Source organism: Oenanthe melanoleuca, chromosome 8 (genome assembly GCF_029582105.1).
Source record: "Oenanthe melanoleuca isolate GR-GAL-2019-014 chromosome 8, OMel1.0, whole genome shotgun sequence".
Taxonomy (NCBI): Eukaryota; Metazoa; Chordata; class Aves; order Passeriformes; family Muscicapidae; genus Oenanthe; species Oenanthe melanoleuca.
In genome coordinates, this window is record NC_079342.1 from 22,562,699 (window position 1) to 22,576,919 (window position 14,221).

General features: G+C 45.2%; 1 protein-coding gene across 3 annotated transcripts in view; it reads left to right on the forward strand.

Moving 5' to 3' along the window:
• The first annotated feature begins 3,450 nt into the window (after positions 1-3,450).
• The window catches only part of SMG7 (SMG7 nonsense mediated mRNA decay factor), a 48,913-nt gene continuing 38,142 nt past the window's right edge, over positions 3,451-14,221 (forward strand). For all 3 annotated transcript variants that reach the window (XM_056497596.1, XM_056497598.1, XM_056497597.1), the window contains exon 1: positions 3,451-3,784. In XM_056497596.1, coding sequence (XP_056353571.1) covers positions 3,756-3,784 — 29 coding nt within the window. In that variant the 5' untranslated portion in view covers positions 3,451-3,755. The remainder of the gene's footprint in view (positions 3,785-14,221) is intronic.

A 14,221-nucleotide genomic window follows, 5' to 3' on the forward strand; every position in this document is an offset into this window, starting at 1 on the left:
TGGAGTATAACCCCTGGTTCCCACAAAACCAGGGGTTTTACACCCATTTTTGGTGTATAATCTGAATGTATCTAGCCAAAACTCAGGCTTGCAAACCCAGCCCATGTGAGGGAAAGGATTTGCAAGTATGAGGAAGCCAGACTGAACTGGCAGATTGGGCCAGGCTAGGCAGGCCAAGCTGAACCTGTTCCTCATGGAACAAGAGCATAGGACAATAAATGGAAGCAGTCAGGGGTAGCTGCTGTGGTGGGAGCCTAGTTGAGATGGAAGGAGTTGCCAAACCCACAGTGACCAGGTCTCAGGCCACATGGGGTGGGACAGCCTGGCCCAAAGGGAGGAATCTTCCATTTTGGATGGCCTATTGTAGGAGCCAGCATTCAAATGAGGAAGGAGTAAGCAAGGCTGAAGAGCAGCCAGTGAAAGACATGACTTGTAACTGAGGTTTATGAGTAGCCTGGGGAGCTCTTCTCAGGGCTTGGTTCATCATGCACTGGAAGAAGATGCCAATAAGTGGTGCCATGAGATAAAGCTGGAGATCTATCAAGATTGAGGGCTCAGCACCCTGGTTGTGGCCTCTGTGAGTTAACCCCAAGTGCTGTGCAGTGTTTCTGGGACACTGGATTGACATTTGAGACAATCTCCTGAGGAAGGTCAGCCTGGGAACCAATTTCTCTAAAAGCCCAATTTTGCACACAGACAGTGGACTGTCCAGTGCCACATCTGTGCGTGAAAACAGGGGCAGAACATCCTCACGCAAAGGGGAGACCTTGGACTCAATGAGCCTCACAGGACAATTAAAGATATCACTGTTAATGAAGAAAGATGGAAGCAGGCTCCACACGGTCCACCTCTCCATTGTTGTCTTAAATTACCTTGATGAAATCTCTTAGGTTCCCCTGACTATCTGTTAAGTGGGTATGGTCCTTGCTTACCTCTTAGAGTATGCTTTGAGGATAAAAACACACCCAAGATCTGTGAAATACTGAGCTGGTATGGTGACAGAGGCAGTCCAAGGATGTAAAATAGATTCACATTTGGGATTGCAAGACTTTCCCTCTGGAGAGCAGACAAACTTCACTCCTGGGCATTTTGGCTGCATTGTGGCTGAGGGCTGGGGTTATTCAATGGCTTCACAGTGTATCTGGTCTGCCCTCCTTCCCTGGGGAGCAAATCCTTTCCCATGCTGTGATATTAATAAAATGATAGGCTACAGTTATTGATCCATAAATAACAGAGAAGATAATACAAGTTGAGAAATCTGCTTCTTTTATCACAAATCTCTTGGAGCAAAACTAAGAGGAGGTTGACTTGGGGGTCCCCCTTAAATAGAAGGAAATTATCCCCTTGCTGTGTGCAGCAAAAGGCTTGAAATAGAATTTCATGAAAAATAGTGCAGAGCAATCAGAAGCAATGTCAAGCTCTCAAAAATGTTATGTGGACAATCTGATGACAAATCTGGAGTTGTGAAAAATCTTCTGAGAGTCAAGAAGATAAGGGGTGGGAGAGAAACCCGTGTACACACTGTCCTAATGAACAGATCTATTTCAACATTGCAGAAACTCAGAGGGAGGCAAAAGACCCCACAATTCAGAGAAAAAGCCCTGAAAAACAAGGAAAAGACTACAAGGATTGTGACATCCTTTGCTTATTTGGAAAGTAATAAAGAGGAGTGAGAAAAGGTGAAGAGAGACTTTGTGACTGGGTAGGCTGTCCTGATGGACCACAGGTTTCCTCATGCAGCAGCCCTTAGGTGTGGCTCTGCTTGGCAATTTATATTGGCATTAAGCAAGTTAAATACACTGACAATGACACCCAGCAGATTCTCTTGAAAATATCCAGGGCTGCCTGCTCCCTGCTGCACAAGGCTCAGAAGTCAGTTCTGCCCCATGGGAACCTCTCTGGTCTTTTGGGGTGGCTCTGAAAGTGCTTTGGACTCAGACAGGACTAAACAAGACAGGTGCTGAGTTGATGCTGCTGCTCTTTGTTTTTGAGTGTGATGCCTCCAGGGAGCACTTTGTGGTCTCCTGGATGAGAACTGTCAGAGACACCGTCTCTGGGGGTGTTCCAGAGGCATCTGGATGTGGCACTGGGTGATGTGTTTAGTAGTTTAGGGGTTATCAAGGCAGTATTGGGTTGACAGTCGGACTTGGTGATCCTAAAGGTCTCTTCCAACCTTCATGCTTCTATTCTATAATTGCAAAATGGGTGTGATTCCTTGCTCCCACTCTCTTTGCAATGCTAACTTCTGCTTGTAAATTATGAACAATAAGAGTCAGTGAGTGATAATGGCCTTAATAAAAACAAGTTTTCTTTCTTTCTTTCTTTCTTTCTTTCTTTCTTTCTTTCTTTCTTTCTTTCTTTCTTTCTTTCTTTCTTTCTTTCTTTCTTTCTTTCTTTCTTTCTTTCTTTCTTTCTTTCTTTCTTTCTTTCTTTCTTTCTTTCTTTCTTTCTTTCTTTCTTTCTTTCTCATTTTCCCCCTCATTTGACATGTTCTTCAGCAACACTATTTATGCCAAGACTTGACGATCTTAAAGGTCTCTTCTGAGACTGATAGTTCTACAATTTTGTGTGGGAAGTCCAAGCCTACGTGTGCTGTTCCCGCTGAAATTTTTCTTGTCACTAAAGTGTAAGGCCACTACCATACTTGTGTTGAGGGCCTGAGCCAGCAGTGTGCCCTTGCGGCCAAGAATGCCAACACAATCCTAAAGTGCATTCCCAGTGGTCAGGGAGGTGATCATACCCCTTTGCTCGGCCCTAATGAGACACATCTGGAGTGCTGTGTCCAGGTCTGGGCTCCTCAGGACAGGAGAGACCTGGAGCTCCTGGAGCAGGCCCAGCAGAGGCTGAGGAGATGAGGAAGGGCATGAAGCAGCTCTCTTGAAGGACCTGCAGCTGTTCAGCCTCGAGAGGAGACCCACCTGAGAGGGCCCCTCATCTCTCTGTCCCTGTCTGCAGGGAGGGCTCAGAGCAAGGACCAGGCTCTGCTCCCTGGGACCCAGCAATGGCACAAGAGACCACGGGCAGAAATGGATGCCCAGGAAGTTCTACCTGAACATGATGAAGAACTGGAACAGAGACCAGAGAGAGTGTGGAATCTCTCTCAGTGGGGATATTCCAGACCTGTCAGGACACAATCCTGTGCCATGTGCTCTGGGATGACCCTGCTTGAGCAGGGAGGTGGGACCCGATGACTCACTGTGGTCCCTTCCAACCTGCCCCATTCTGTGTTTCTGAAATTCTGGGACTGGGGCTCCCGCCAGCGCCACGGGCCGAGGGGGGATGTGACACAGCCGGCCGTCACTGCGCGGGCCGGGCCGCGGATGCAGGCCCCGGGATGCGCCGCGGTTGCCATGGCGACGCCCCACCGTCCCCTCGGTTGCCATGGCAGTGGGCGGGGGAAAGGTTTGCCGGTGGCGCCGCCGGAAGTGCCGGCGGGGGCGGGGTCCGGCCCGGAAGCGCGGCCGGCGCGGCAGGAGGCCCGGGGCGCCTCAGCGGGACGGGAGAGCGGCGGGCGGGCGCTGCCGGGGCCGGAGCGGCGGAGCCGGGGCTGCCCGGGCCGCCGAAGGACCGGAGCGGCGGGCTGCGGGCGGTCCTGCCCGAGCGGAGCGCAGAGCGGGGACACCCCGCCCCTTCCTCCCCGCGGGCCCTGCACGGGAAGATGGCGGCGGCGGGAGGCGGCGGCGGCGGTGGCGCGGGGGCGGCGGGCCGGCCCGGGCTGTGAGAGCCGCGGCGGGACGGGCGGCGAGCGGCGGAGGATGAGCCTGCTGTGCGCGCAGTATCTCCGGTGGGTATCTCCGGAGCGCGGCGGGCGGGCGGGCCGCGGCCGGGCGGCCCGGGGACGGCGGGAGCGGCGGGCTCGGAGCCCTCGGGCCTCGCGGCGGCGGCGCGGGGCGCCGGACGGGCAGCGGGCCGTGCCCGGCCGTGTGCGGGACCCGCCGCCGCGCTCCCCAGCCCCGCCGGCGGCGGGCTGCGCTGCCGCATGGCCCAGCGCTCCCCAGCAAGGTCACGCCGCTGCCTTGGAGCCGCGGGGAGGCTGGGAGAGTCCACCGGCTTCCCTGGCGGAATTCTCCATCGCTTCCCGAGGAGGTGGCCGGTAACCCGCCGCTGCGGAGCCACCGCGAAGTTTGACCCCGGCTGCGGAGCGGGGCCATGCTCGTAGCCCCGGGAGAACGGGACTAGCAGGAGTCGAGTCTCAGCCCTCGCCATCAGCTGGAAGTCCTCAGTCACGGCTGGCACAGCCGGTCGGTGCTGGGGACGGTCAGCCTAGGGGCAGGGAGAGGAGTGAGGCTGCTGGGGCTGTGCTTTGAAACAGCACCGTTCCCTAGTCCCTCAATTCCAGAGCACGAGGTACCTCACATTGATACGAGCAGAACTTTTGGGGTGAACTTATACCCAAATGCTCGTTCTCTAGTGGTTTTGGAAAGCAGCGTCGTGAGCTACAAATGGCTTTTCAGTAGCTGTAAAGTACTAAATGTTTAGGCTGATCGTGATGTGTCACCCCTGACGCTTCCAGAACACCTCATGGAAACGGAATAGGTATGCCAGAAGGGCCTGCACGTTCTTTCTGAGGAGTTCAGGGTTTGGGAAGGATTTAGAAGAAGTGAGTTCAATGATTTTGAAAGCACTTTTTTTGAATACAAAGTTCTGAAACACTTAAGTGGTCTCTCCTTGCTGATTCTCCAAATTCCTCCTTTCCTCTCATCTTGTCTTTTATCTCTGCTTCCTTCTGTTATCCCAGATCTTACCTCATGTTTATTTCTTCAAAAAAGAAAAAAGTTATCTTTTTTATCCAATAGTGAGCTTATGACCTTTTTCTCTTCCAGGTGGGTACGCCTATGCTGTCATAAAACTTCGTCATTCTTCCTTTTCTCTTACATTATGATAAAGTTCTTAAATGCTTTATTATTAACAATCTTCTACCAGTAAAAGACTTGGGTTTTTTTATTGTAGGATGTGTCTTAATAATACTGTAACCTCTGGCTCCCTGTTCCTTCTTGTGGCTGCACGTGTCCTTTGGCTTTGGGTTGTGGGAGGCCGTGCCGTTGAAGTCACACATGTCCCTCCCCCTGTCACCTTCCTGCACCACCAGGCTCTTCCTTAGCATTTTGCTGTGCCAAGCTGGAAATTCTTCCTGCAAGCTGTGGGCAGGAATCACCTGTTTCTCCTCTCTTTGTTCCTCCCACACTTCAGCTCATCCTGGGTTGTTCTTGCTTTTTCCTGACTGCTTTGTTTATATTGTGCCAAAGCAACAGGACTGAAGCATATGTGCACTAATGTGTTACAGGCACTGTCTCTGTCACCAAGAATCTTACCTCTTCCTAAAACAACAGGACAGTCCCCCTTCTAAACTTTTCAGGCACTCTGTAGTCCATCATCTTCCTTCTGCCTCTAAAGACCGTTTGGGTTTGTTCTCTGTGTAGAAGGTATGCTTGGGGAAGGTTTCCTTGAAAAGCTGTGAAATGCTTTTTACATCCACAGAGCGTACATTTAAATTGTTTGATTTGCATAGAGCAGAAATGCAGCTGCAGATTATGGCAGCCCAGGCTCATAAAGGGAACTGGGAATTAAGCCTCAGACTCTCAGAGCCAGTTCTGTTAGTCCTCTGTTTTAAGGAGGAAGGCATCCTCCCTTTTTCTGTGGCAGGACAGGCTCAGTCTGGCTACAGTGAAGAAGTAATAGACCAAAGTGTAACAATGTGAGAGGGCAGCTTAACAAAACATTGTGCCAAATGAAGACATGAGGCAATTAGTCTCTGCTGTCTTCATTGTCTTAATACTAAGGAGGGACAGAAATGTTTCTGCAAGAAATCATTTCACGGGAATTTGAGTTTTAGACAGAAGTAAGACAGATTTCTAAGGTGAACATGTAATGGTTGAATATCTAGTGAAATAATGACTCTGCAAGAATCAAGCTGCTGAAAGGTTGAGCAGGGAAGAATGGACTTTTAGCTGGACTACCTTAACTCTTCAACATCTAGGTTCTTGCTTTTTGTGTGTGTGTGAATCAGCTATTTTAAAATGCTGTCCTTGAAGGATTGTGCCCCTTCAATCAACCTGTGAGAACTGAGGAACACACTTCCTACAGAAGTCTTCCAGTAAGAGAACAGTTGAGGTCAGGCTTCATGTATTGAGTCTTTGAAAAGTTACAGGGTCTGTTTTTAAGTCATCTTCCTATGTTGCCATAGATTTTTGGGATTTCTGCTTTCCCAGTCTTATCCTTTTCAAAGTCACCTGTCAAGAGTTTTGGAGTGTATTCTCTCCCATCTAGTTTCCTGCGTATTCTCTGGAGTCATTGTTTGAGTCAGTTCTCAAATTTTGCACTGCATCTGGTAAGGTGAGTAGACCTTTCAGAAGGTCCTTTTAGGAGATGAGAACTTAAAAGATGTTTTAGGAAACAGAGACACTGTTCAAGTCTCCCTGTTCAGTGAACTTGTTCATTGCATCTGGGTGAAGATTTGTATCCATGCTATTTGTGCTGCTTGGGGAATCTACAGGTACTTCCCATAAATAAAATTAATCTCATGGGGCTCTTGTCTTAAAGTAGATACTTCATGTATCCTGCTAGATATAAAAGAAGTCACTTTTAAGCCAAGTATCACTGATAGGATTTCTGACATAATAGCACAGAGACTTCCAAGCATATCCATTTTATAAGCCAGTGTTGAGCTTTAGTTCATGTTTGTTCACTTTAGAGAAATGATCTTCAATGCCATTTTTATATGTTAATCTTCAAAATGGAGTTAACTAGGATTCAGAAGCTTAGCAGTTTGATATGAGACTGTCCCAATTGTATTTCAAAAAGATGTGAGCTCAGTTACCATTAAAATGTGGCGTTGCCCTGGTAAGCTGTGGCTTTTAGAACAAGCACAAATGTAGAATAAAAAATGCTTGAATTACAGGGCTTGAAACACTGCTTAGAAATTCCAGTGCTGGTGAACCAGTAGGTAGTTTCCTGTAGCCTTATGATGGGGCTATAACCAACTTCATTAAAGGTTTGACTGCTTTAATAATTCAAATTGTGGGACTCTTTTCAAGGACACATCAGTGGCTCCATTAAGTTCTGCATCTGCTGTCTCTTCCTGGTTGCTTCTTTGCTGTCTGCTGGCCCATGACCCACCTCTTGCAGGTCCTTCACTGTTAAAGGAGCAGAGGTAATTGCAGTCTGTGTTTGAGCATGTTCTGGTACTGATTCCTGGTCAGGATGATGTAGAAGTGGTGCTTGTCTGTGCTGGAAAAGCACCAACCAGAATACTGTTTGAATGAGCCTCAGCAAAAAGTCAGTTAATTAATTTATCTTGAGAGTATATGAAGGAAAAAGTTAGTAAATGTAACCTCTTAATTGAGAGCTCTGTGTCCCTGCAGTGGGCTTCCTGGGGTTGGTAGGATCACAAGGCAGGAGGAGAGGCCTCAGGAGGCTCCTGTCCAGCCTCCTGCACACAACAGGGGCAGCTCTGAGGTCAGACCAAGTGCCCAGAGCTTGAAGATCTCCAGGACTGGAGACATCTCAGCCTTTTGGGACAGCTTGAATGTCTTCATGGTGGAAAAGATTTTCTGTACGCCCAGCCTGAACCTCTCCTGTTTTATCTTGTCGCCATTGTCTCTTGTCCTCTCATCACACAGAGCTGGATCCATCTTCTCAATCCCCTCTCTGCAGGCATGTGGCAGCTGTGGGTCCTCTGGAGCCTTTCCTACCTGAGGCTGACCTAGCCTGGCTCCCACAGCCTCTCCTCCAGTCCCAAATGCAAGTGCTCCAGCCCTGATTGCTCTGGAGGCCTTGCTTCAGTTGTTCCACAGTTTTCTTGATTAATCTTGGTATCTGAGCAAGACCAAGTCATTCTTGGGAGGTATTCCCTCCAGTATTTTGTTTTCTGGAATGATAGTGTTTACTCTTGAATTTTAACTAGGAGAGATGTAGTGGGGCCTGCTTTGGCCTTCCAGGATACACCTCATAGCATGATGGTTTTTTGGGAGCAACATAAAGTCTCCCTTCTAGTTTTGTCTCTTTTTTCTCTATAAAAGATGTGTCCACCATTTGGTAACTAGAATTTCTGCCAATATTTAATACGAGCAACACTTCTTATTCTTCTTTGAGGGTGAGAGTAATGATTTAAAAAAGTAAAGATTGGTGATGACTCCTGTTTACTTAGGATCAACAAGCTTTTTGTGGTGACCTATGAAGTAAAAAGAATCACAGTCAAAAAAGTGTCAAGCAGTTCCCCACTGAGCTTTCTGCTGAAGGAAATACATCTTGCTGGGAGCTCCAAGACACACACCATACTTCTCAGGTGTCTGGGCAGCAATTTCTTGTTCCCTTTTTCCTGTCATGGGCATCTAAATTATTGAGCACCCTCCTGTCACCCAGGGACAACTTATGCTAAAGTCACTGTCAGACTTGTGATAATTTTTTGTTTTCCTGGATTCCTAAGGAAACAAGGCTTGTTCAAGTATGCTGAAGTTGGTTGCTGCCATTATAACATTGTGAAAGCTGGTTAGATGATCATGTTAGGGTGATCATGGTGATCCAAATGAGTGTGCCTGGTTACAGGAAAGCAGGTAGAGCCCAGCTGGGGAAAGGCAGCACTTCCAGATCTTCCCCTTAGCTGTGGTGTGCTTGTTTCTGTGCTGGGGTTTGAGCATGCTGCTCCCTAGAGGGGTAACAGCAGGGTTGGGAGTGTCTGTGCTGGTTAGCAGGTGCTGGGCATATATTCCTGCTGGAGGGACTGGCAGGAAGGTGAATATGTGTCAGAGAGAAGAGAGCTGCTCTAACCAGAGAACGTGACTTGCTTAGCACTTGGCAAAACTTGGCCATACAGACCAAGGGTGGGTTTTAAACTTGAACAGCTCTTGACAGGAGTTTCTCACTCTCCCTCACCCTCAACCCTGATGTTATGGTGTAAGTTTATGGCCAACTCTAAAGTAAGCTGAACTGGGGATCCACACTAGGTTAAAACTGCTTTAGTTTTGTTTTTTACCTGTGGGGTCTGGTCCCAGTTTGTTTCCTGATCCCATTAATTGTGTTACTACAGATGTGCTGATAAAAAAGGTGAAGTTGTGTGCAACAGGATTGAAGCACTAATGGTTAAGAGCAGGATGGGACTGCTGCTTGGAGTGACAGTGCTCTTTATCATTAAAGTGTTCACTGACCCAGAACACTGGTGAATAGTGTCCTGTTTCCTAGAATATGGCTGTAGCTTTATATAGAATATCCTTATAGAATCACTGTCCACAAACCATACCCCTCTTTCCAGTCTGGACTGAGAGTCTCCCCTTGCTGCAGAACACAGTGTGTGCTGTTGCTGCACTTTCTGTGCTCTGCTAGGAGGTTACATGCACAACAGTGTTCTAGTGACCTAGAAGTGCAGGTTAGTGTAAGTAAAGTTACAGCTATATTTATTTATTTATTTATTTATTTATTTATTTATTTATTTATTTATTTATTTTTGATGGAAGGGATGATTCCTGCAGCAATTAGTTCTTGTTCTAACCTGCATACTCCTATGTAGTTTGATCTTTATTGGAAAAGAGAAAATTCTGTTGTGGCAGTAAAACCAGGTGATACTTGTCTGAAGTGTTAATGAGGGAGTGCACTAAAGCACTTTGAGAAGGCTGCCCCTGTCCCTGAGTATAAGGAATTAGAGGGGTTTTTTCCCCTCAGTTTCTTCATTTCAGTGGATGGTAAGAAGGTACATTTTCTTGGTGAATTAGCTGTTTTATGTAAGTATTCAGTGTAAAGTATACTGTGGTATTCTGGCTACTTCTAAAATCTGTTTCTTCTGTCCTAAGAAGTCATAACAAGTAACCATAGCTTGGTCCAGTGAGATAATTTTGGCCTCTAAATAAGCTGATCTGGGCACTGAATTGTATCACAAACTTAAGTAACTTAAAGCTCGGTTTAAATCAATCTATCTAGAAACTGAAGCTACCCTGCTTTTTTTTTTTAGTTTGCCACATGAGCTGTTGTGGGCATTTTTAGATGTCTTAGTGCTTCCTATTGGAGAGAGAGAAAAGTTGGGTTGATGGGAGAAAACAGTGACTTGATGGATAAATGCCTTGGCATCTTCCCTGCCCTGCTCAGGCAGAAAAAAATGAGTATAGAGGAGGAATAATTGCAGTTCAAGTGCATAGTGACTGGGGAGGGAAGAGAGGATAATTTGCTGTAGGATCTGATTTTGTTGGATGAGGAGCTGCTGGGGGACTGCTGTTACATCTTCACAACAGTAGCAGAGACTCACTCATAGCAGCGGGCTGTTAGAAGAGCAGTTAGAGAATGCAGCTATAATTTGTAAGGAATATATGTGGGAGGACACTAGTTGTTGCTTTCATTACTTTGAACTTGAGGATTGTCCTCATCTTACTGGAAAAACCACACAGCTGCTGTCAGGCTGGAGTGGAATAAACCCACAGATTTTTTTCCTTGAAATCATTAGCAGAGATGCATACTTTGATTCTGTACTTTTTAATGTATTATGAGGGAGGTCATAGATTTCAGTGGTGTTTGGGAAAACATAGGTTTTCCTCTGCTCAGAGGGGGATATGGTATCTTGTTTCTCCATCTTACTGCTGTAAGAATAGAGGAATAACAGATTGTTTGTTGTGAAGTGAATTGAGGGCTCTGGGCCGTCGTTTCTCATGATCCCATGCAGAGTGAGGGGCTGGTGGCTTTGTGTTCTGAAGCTGAGTATTTAAATTCCTCTGAGTTAAATCAGCAGGTACTTGTTCAGATCAATGTAATCCTATGAGCTGGGATGGAATAAACTTTTTTGAGTGACATTAGGTCTGCTTTATCTTCTTTCTGTATTCCAGTCGGACTTCTCTTGGATTATTCACACTGACTTCTGCAGTCAAGGGATTATCATAAGGAACCAGAAGGCTGAGGAGTCTCTGAATCTCTTGGGGTTGTTACAGATCTGTGGGTGACAGTCTGAATTTCACTGATGGGACTCAAATCACAGATACCCTTGAGGTACTTAGGAGTCCTGCTAGAATTAATATTCTCTTCCATCTTCAGGGAAAAGAAAGATAATATTTCTGAAAGTGCTTACGATGTCCGGAATACATCAGTAGTCTATTTCTCATCTTTTTATTTCATTGTTTTTGGTGCTGAAAGTGTCCTCTAGTGCTCAGCCTGATTGAACAGTTTTCTGCTTTGTCTGAATGGTGGTAGAGATAAAGTTGATTTTTATTTTATTTTTCCTCCTCCTCTCCTTTGAAGCATTGTCTGTTTTGAGTCTGTGGACCCTGCTTATCATACAGCTGAATTATCTGAGAGCTACTCTGTATTTGTTGGAAAATGAGAAATTCATTCTGAGTGCTGTACCTTTAAGACTGATTCTGCCAAAATAGCGTGGAGAACATTTTTCAAACTACTTAAAGGCAGCCACTTTTTTTGTTTGGAAAACAGAAAACCAGACCTTTTGGGCATTAAGGGTCATTATTTCAGACTTTGGTGTTTCATGATGCCTTGAGAGCTGTTCCTCTTTGGTCAGGCTACAGCAAAGGGCAGTTTGTTTGGAGCCTGCCTGTTTTGGGCCCCCTGGACCCCCCCCCAGAGTCTGTGCTGTTACTTAGCACATCTTAACTTCCCTGCATGTGAAGAATAAATGAATTTTGATAAATCTATTGGGAAGACCGTTTTCTCCCTTTGTTTTATGTTAGTCCTGTGAATTGTACTGCTGACTTTTGCAGTGAAATTCTCCTGGTATTTGATTTGCCATGTACTGTGTTGGTCTCACCATGATATGAAAAAAGCATGTGGATATTGCTATGTGTCAAACAGCTGTGACTGAACGATAATCTTTTTTCAACCCAAACAACTTTTGACAGCTTTGGTTCCTTCAGCAGACAGTACTGGTTTTGGCAGGGCCTTTGGGCATTCCTGATCTTAATTCAAGGTACTCTTGAGCTGTTATGAGGGGTCTTTAGGGCACATTTTCCAAACTAGCCTAATAATAACTGAAAATGAAAATCCTCTATATAAAAAAGTTGCTAAGAAGTGCTAATCCTCTGTACCTATGGAGAAAGAAGAATGGGACAAGACTTCTGGCTGTTGAAGTTGTTTGTCTTGAAATAGTGTAAATACTTGACAATGTTATGACCAAACTTCTGAGCAGAGAGACTTGATCCATCCAGATATTCCCAGGAAAAAGCCAGTCTGTTGGTAAGAATAGTTTCAAAAGATTTAAACCACATTTATAAGCATTAAAACCCAGACCCACCAAAAGTGTATAAAAACATGAAAACTGTAGCAGCTCTTATAGATCAAACATGCTGCTTCAGTTACTAGTAAAGGAAATACTATTTCAATTTTAAGAAAAAGGTGAGATTTCTATATTGGTTAATGGTTGTCAGTTAAATTATTAAAATACACAGAGTAAACTTGCAGTAAAAATCTAGAAGGTGTTTCAGTTTGTCTTAATACCATTGCTAGGTATAATGTTGAACATACATGAAATCTTTAACTAAAAAAGAAGTGATAAAATCCTTAATATGCATTGTTGACATGCATTTGGATTATTACAGCAGCCTTAATTTATGAGTGTGTCACACAGATTATGCCAGGGCATGCACGTCTGGCAGGTTTTGCACCTAGCTTGATCATACCATGGCTATTTAATTTAGAGATTTATTTAGTTTTGAGGTAAGTGGCAGGAGATATGGGGCTTGGGGCAAAGACATCTCTAGGGGATTGTGACTTGCTCAGACTTCAGCCAAAGTACTTGTTTTCTGGTTTTGATATCAAAGACTAAAATAATGCCTAATGCTTGAAAGTACCCAGAAAAATATTTCCAGTGTGTTTCTTGTGCAGCTACAGACTATTTTGGTCACTTCCATCATAGGTGGCCAGTCAGAAGTCAGCACTAAAAAAAGTGCTGTGTCTGCCTGTAACATTACGTTAGGTGGTAAGAATTTGGGGATGCTCATTCAAGATCAGTTAAAATTCTGTACTCTTTGATTAAAGATGGTCACAAAAATGTATCTTCTGTCCTGCATAACTGATTCTGTTAATTCCTGAAATAATTCTTTGAGAACTGATGTGCTGGAGCATTAGGTGATGTGGGTCAAGAGTGTTTTGTCTTCTGGAAGGACAGATCCAAAAGATATGAAAGATATCAAGATTGGCCCTTAAGGACTCGGGTACAGGAAGTTTTTTGTGTATAATGGGAAATGCTGTTGAACATACAGATTTCAGATTTCGGTATTAAAGCAGCATGGTTCACCTGGTTTCCCTGCTTTATTGTCAAATGCTGAAGCACAGTGCCAAAATGATTCTATTTTCAAAATTCTTTTGGACGTGCTGGTATACTATAAAAAACAAGTGACTATGAAATCAAATCTATACTTGATTGCAAAGTGGAATGCAGGGGCAGCCTGAGTAACACACAAATGCTGAGTTAATAACTGGTAACTGTGTTGTCACATGTCAAATCTTTTAATATGCCTCAAGGATTCAGGAAATGTTTTCTCTGAGTGAGGACAGTGACTACCCTTCCCCACGTCCCAAAAGTAGCAGTGGATTGAGCAAGGCTGGTGATTTTTGCTGCGGGATTTGGTGGGAGGCAGGAGCTGGAGTGAGTGAACCCAAGGCACACAGGACTTCCTGAAGGCAAGATGTAATACCAGGTGGGAATGGTTTGGCAGTGTCTGGGATGTGTCTTTGGGTATGGAGGTGACTTGGTAGGACTTCAAAAACAAGCAACTGAATGTTTGTCAGAAATAACATCAGGGTGATGGGTTGGACTGGATAACCTTTTGAGGGCCTTTCTAGGCCTACGACCTGATCTTCAGGTGGGGTGTGGTAATCCATTGCTATGGAGCCTTTTCCTCAGCCTTTACAGAAGATAATGAGGTCTGATCTGACTGCTGAAAGGGAGACTGTGGTCTGGAAAGCTGCATTCACATTATTCTTTTTTACATTTATGTTTAGTAAAGATCTGCTGCGTTTTTCCATATATGATTCATAAAGCAGATAGTGATTTATAGTCAGTTGAACATCATGTGAACTTTTCTGACACAGAACTAGAAAGGACTTTAGGTCTTGAGATATAAATTTGAAATAATTTTTTTTTAATAAAAATATTTAGGTCTCACAAGTAGATTTAACCTTGGGGGTTATAAATTTGCTCAGATGCTTTCTCCTAACCAATCCATTAGTTTTCAAAACAGGAAAGGAGGTTATTGGTTAACTGGGAGTACCTGAGAGTGCTCAGTGGGGCAATGGTGGC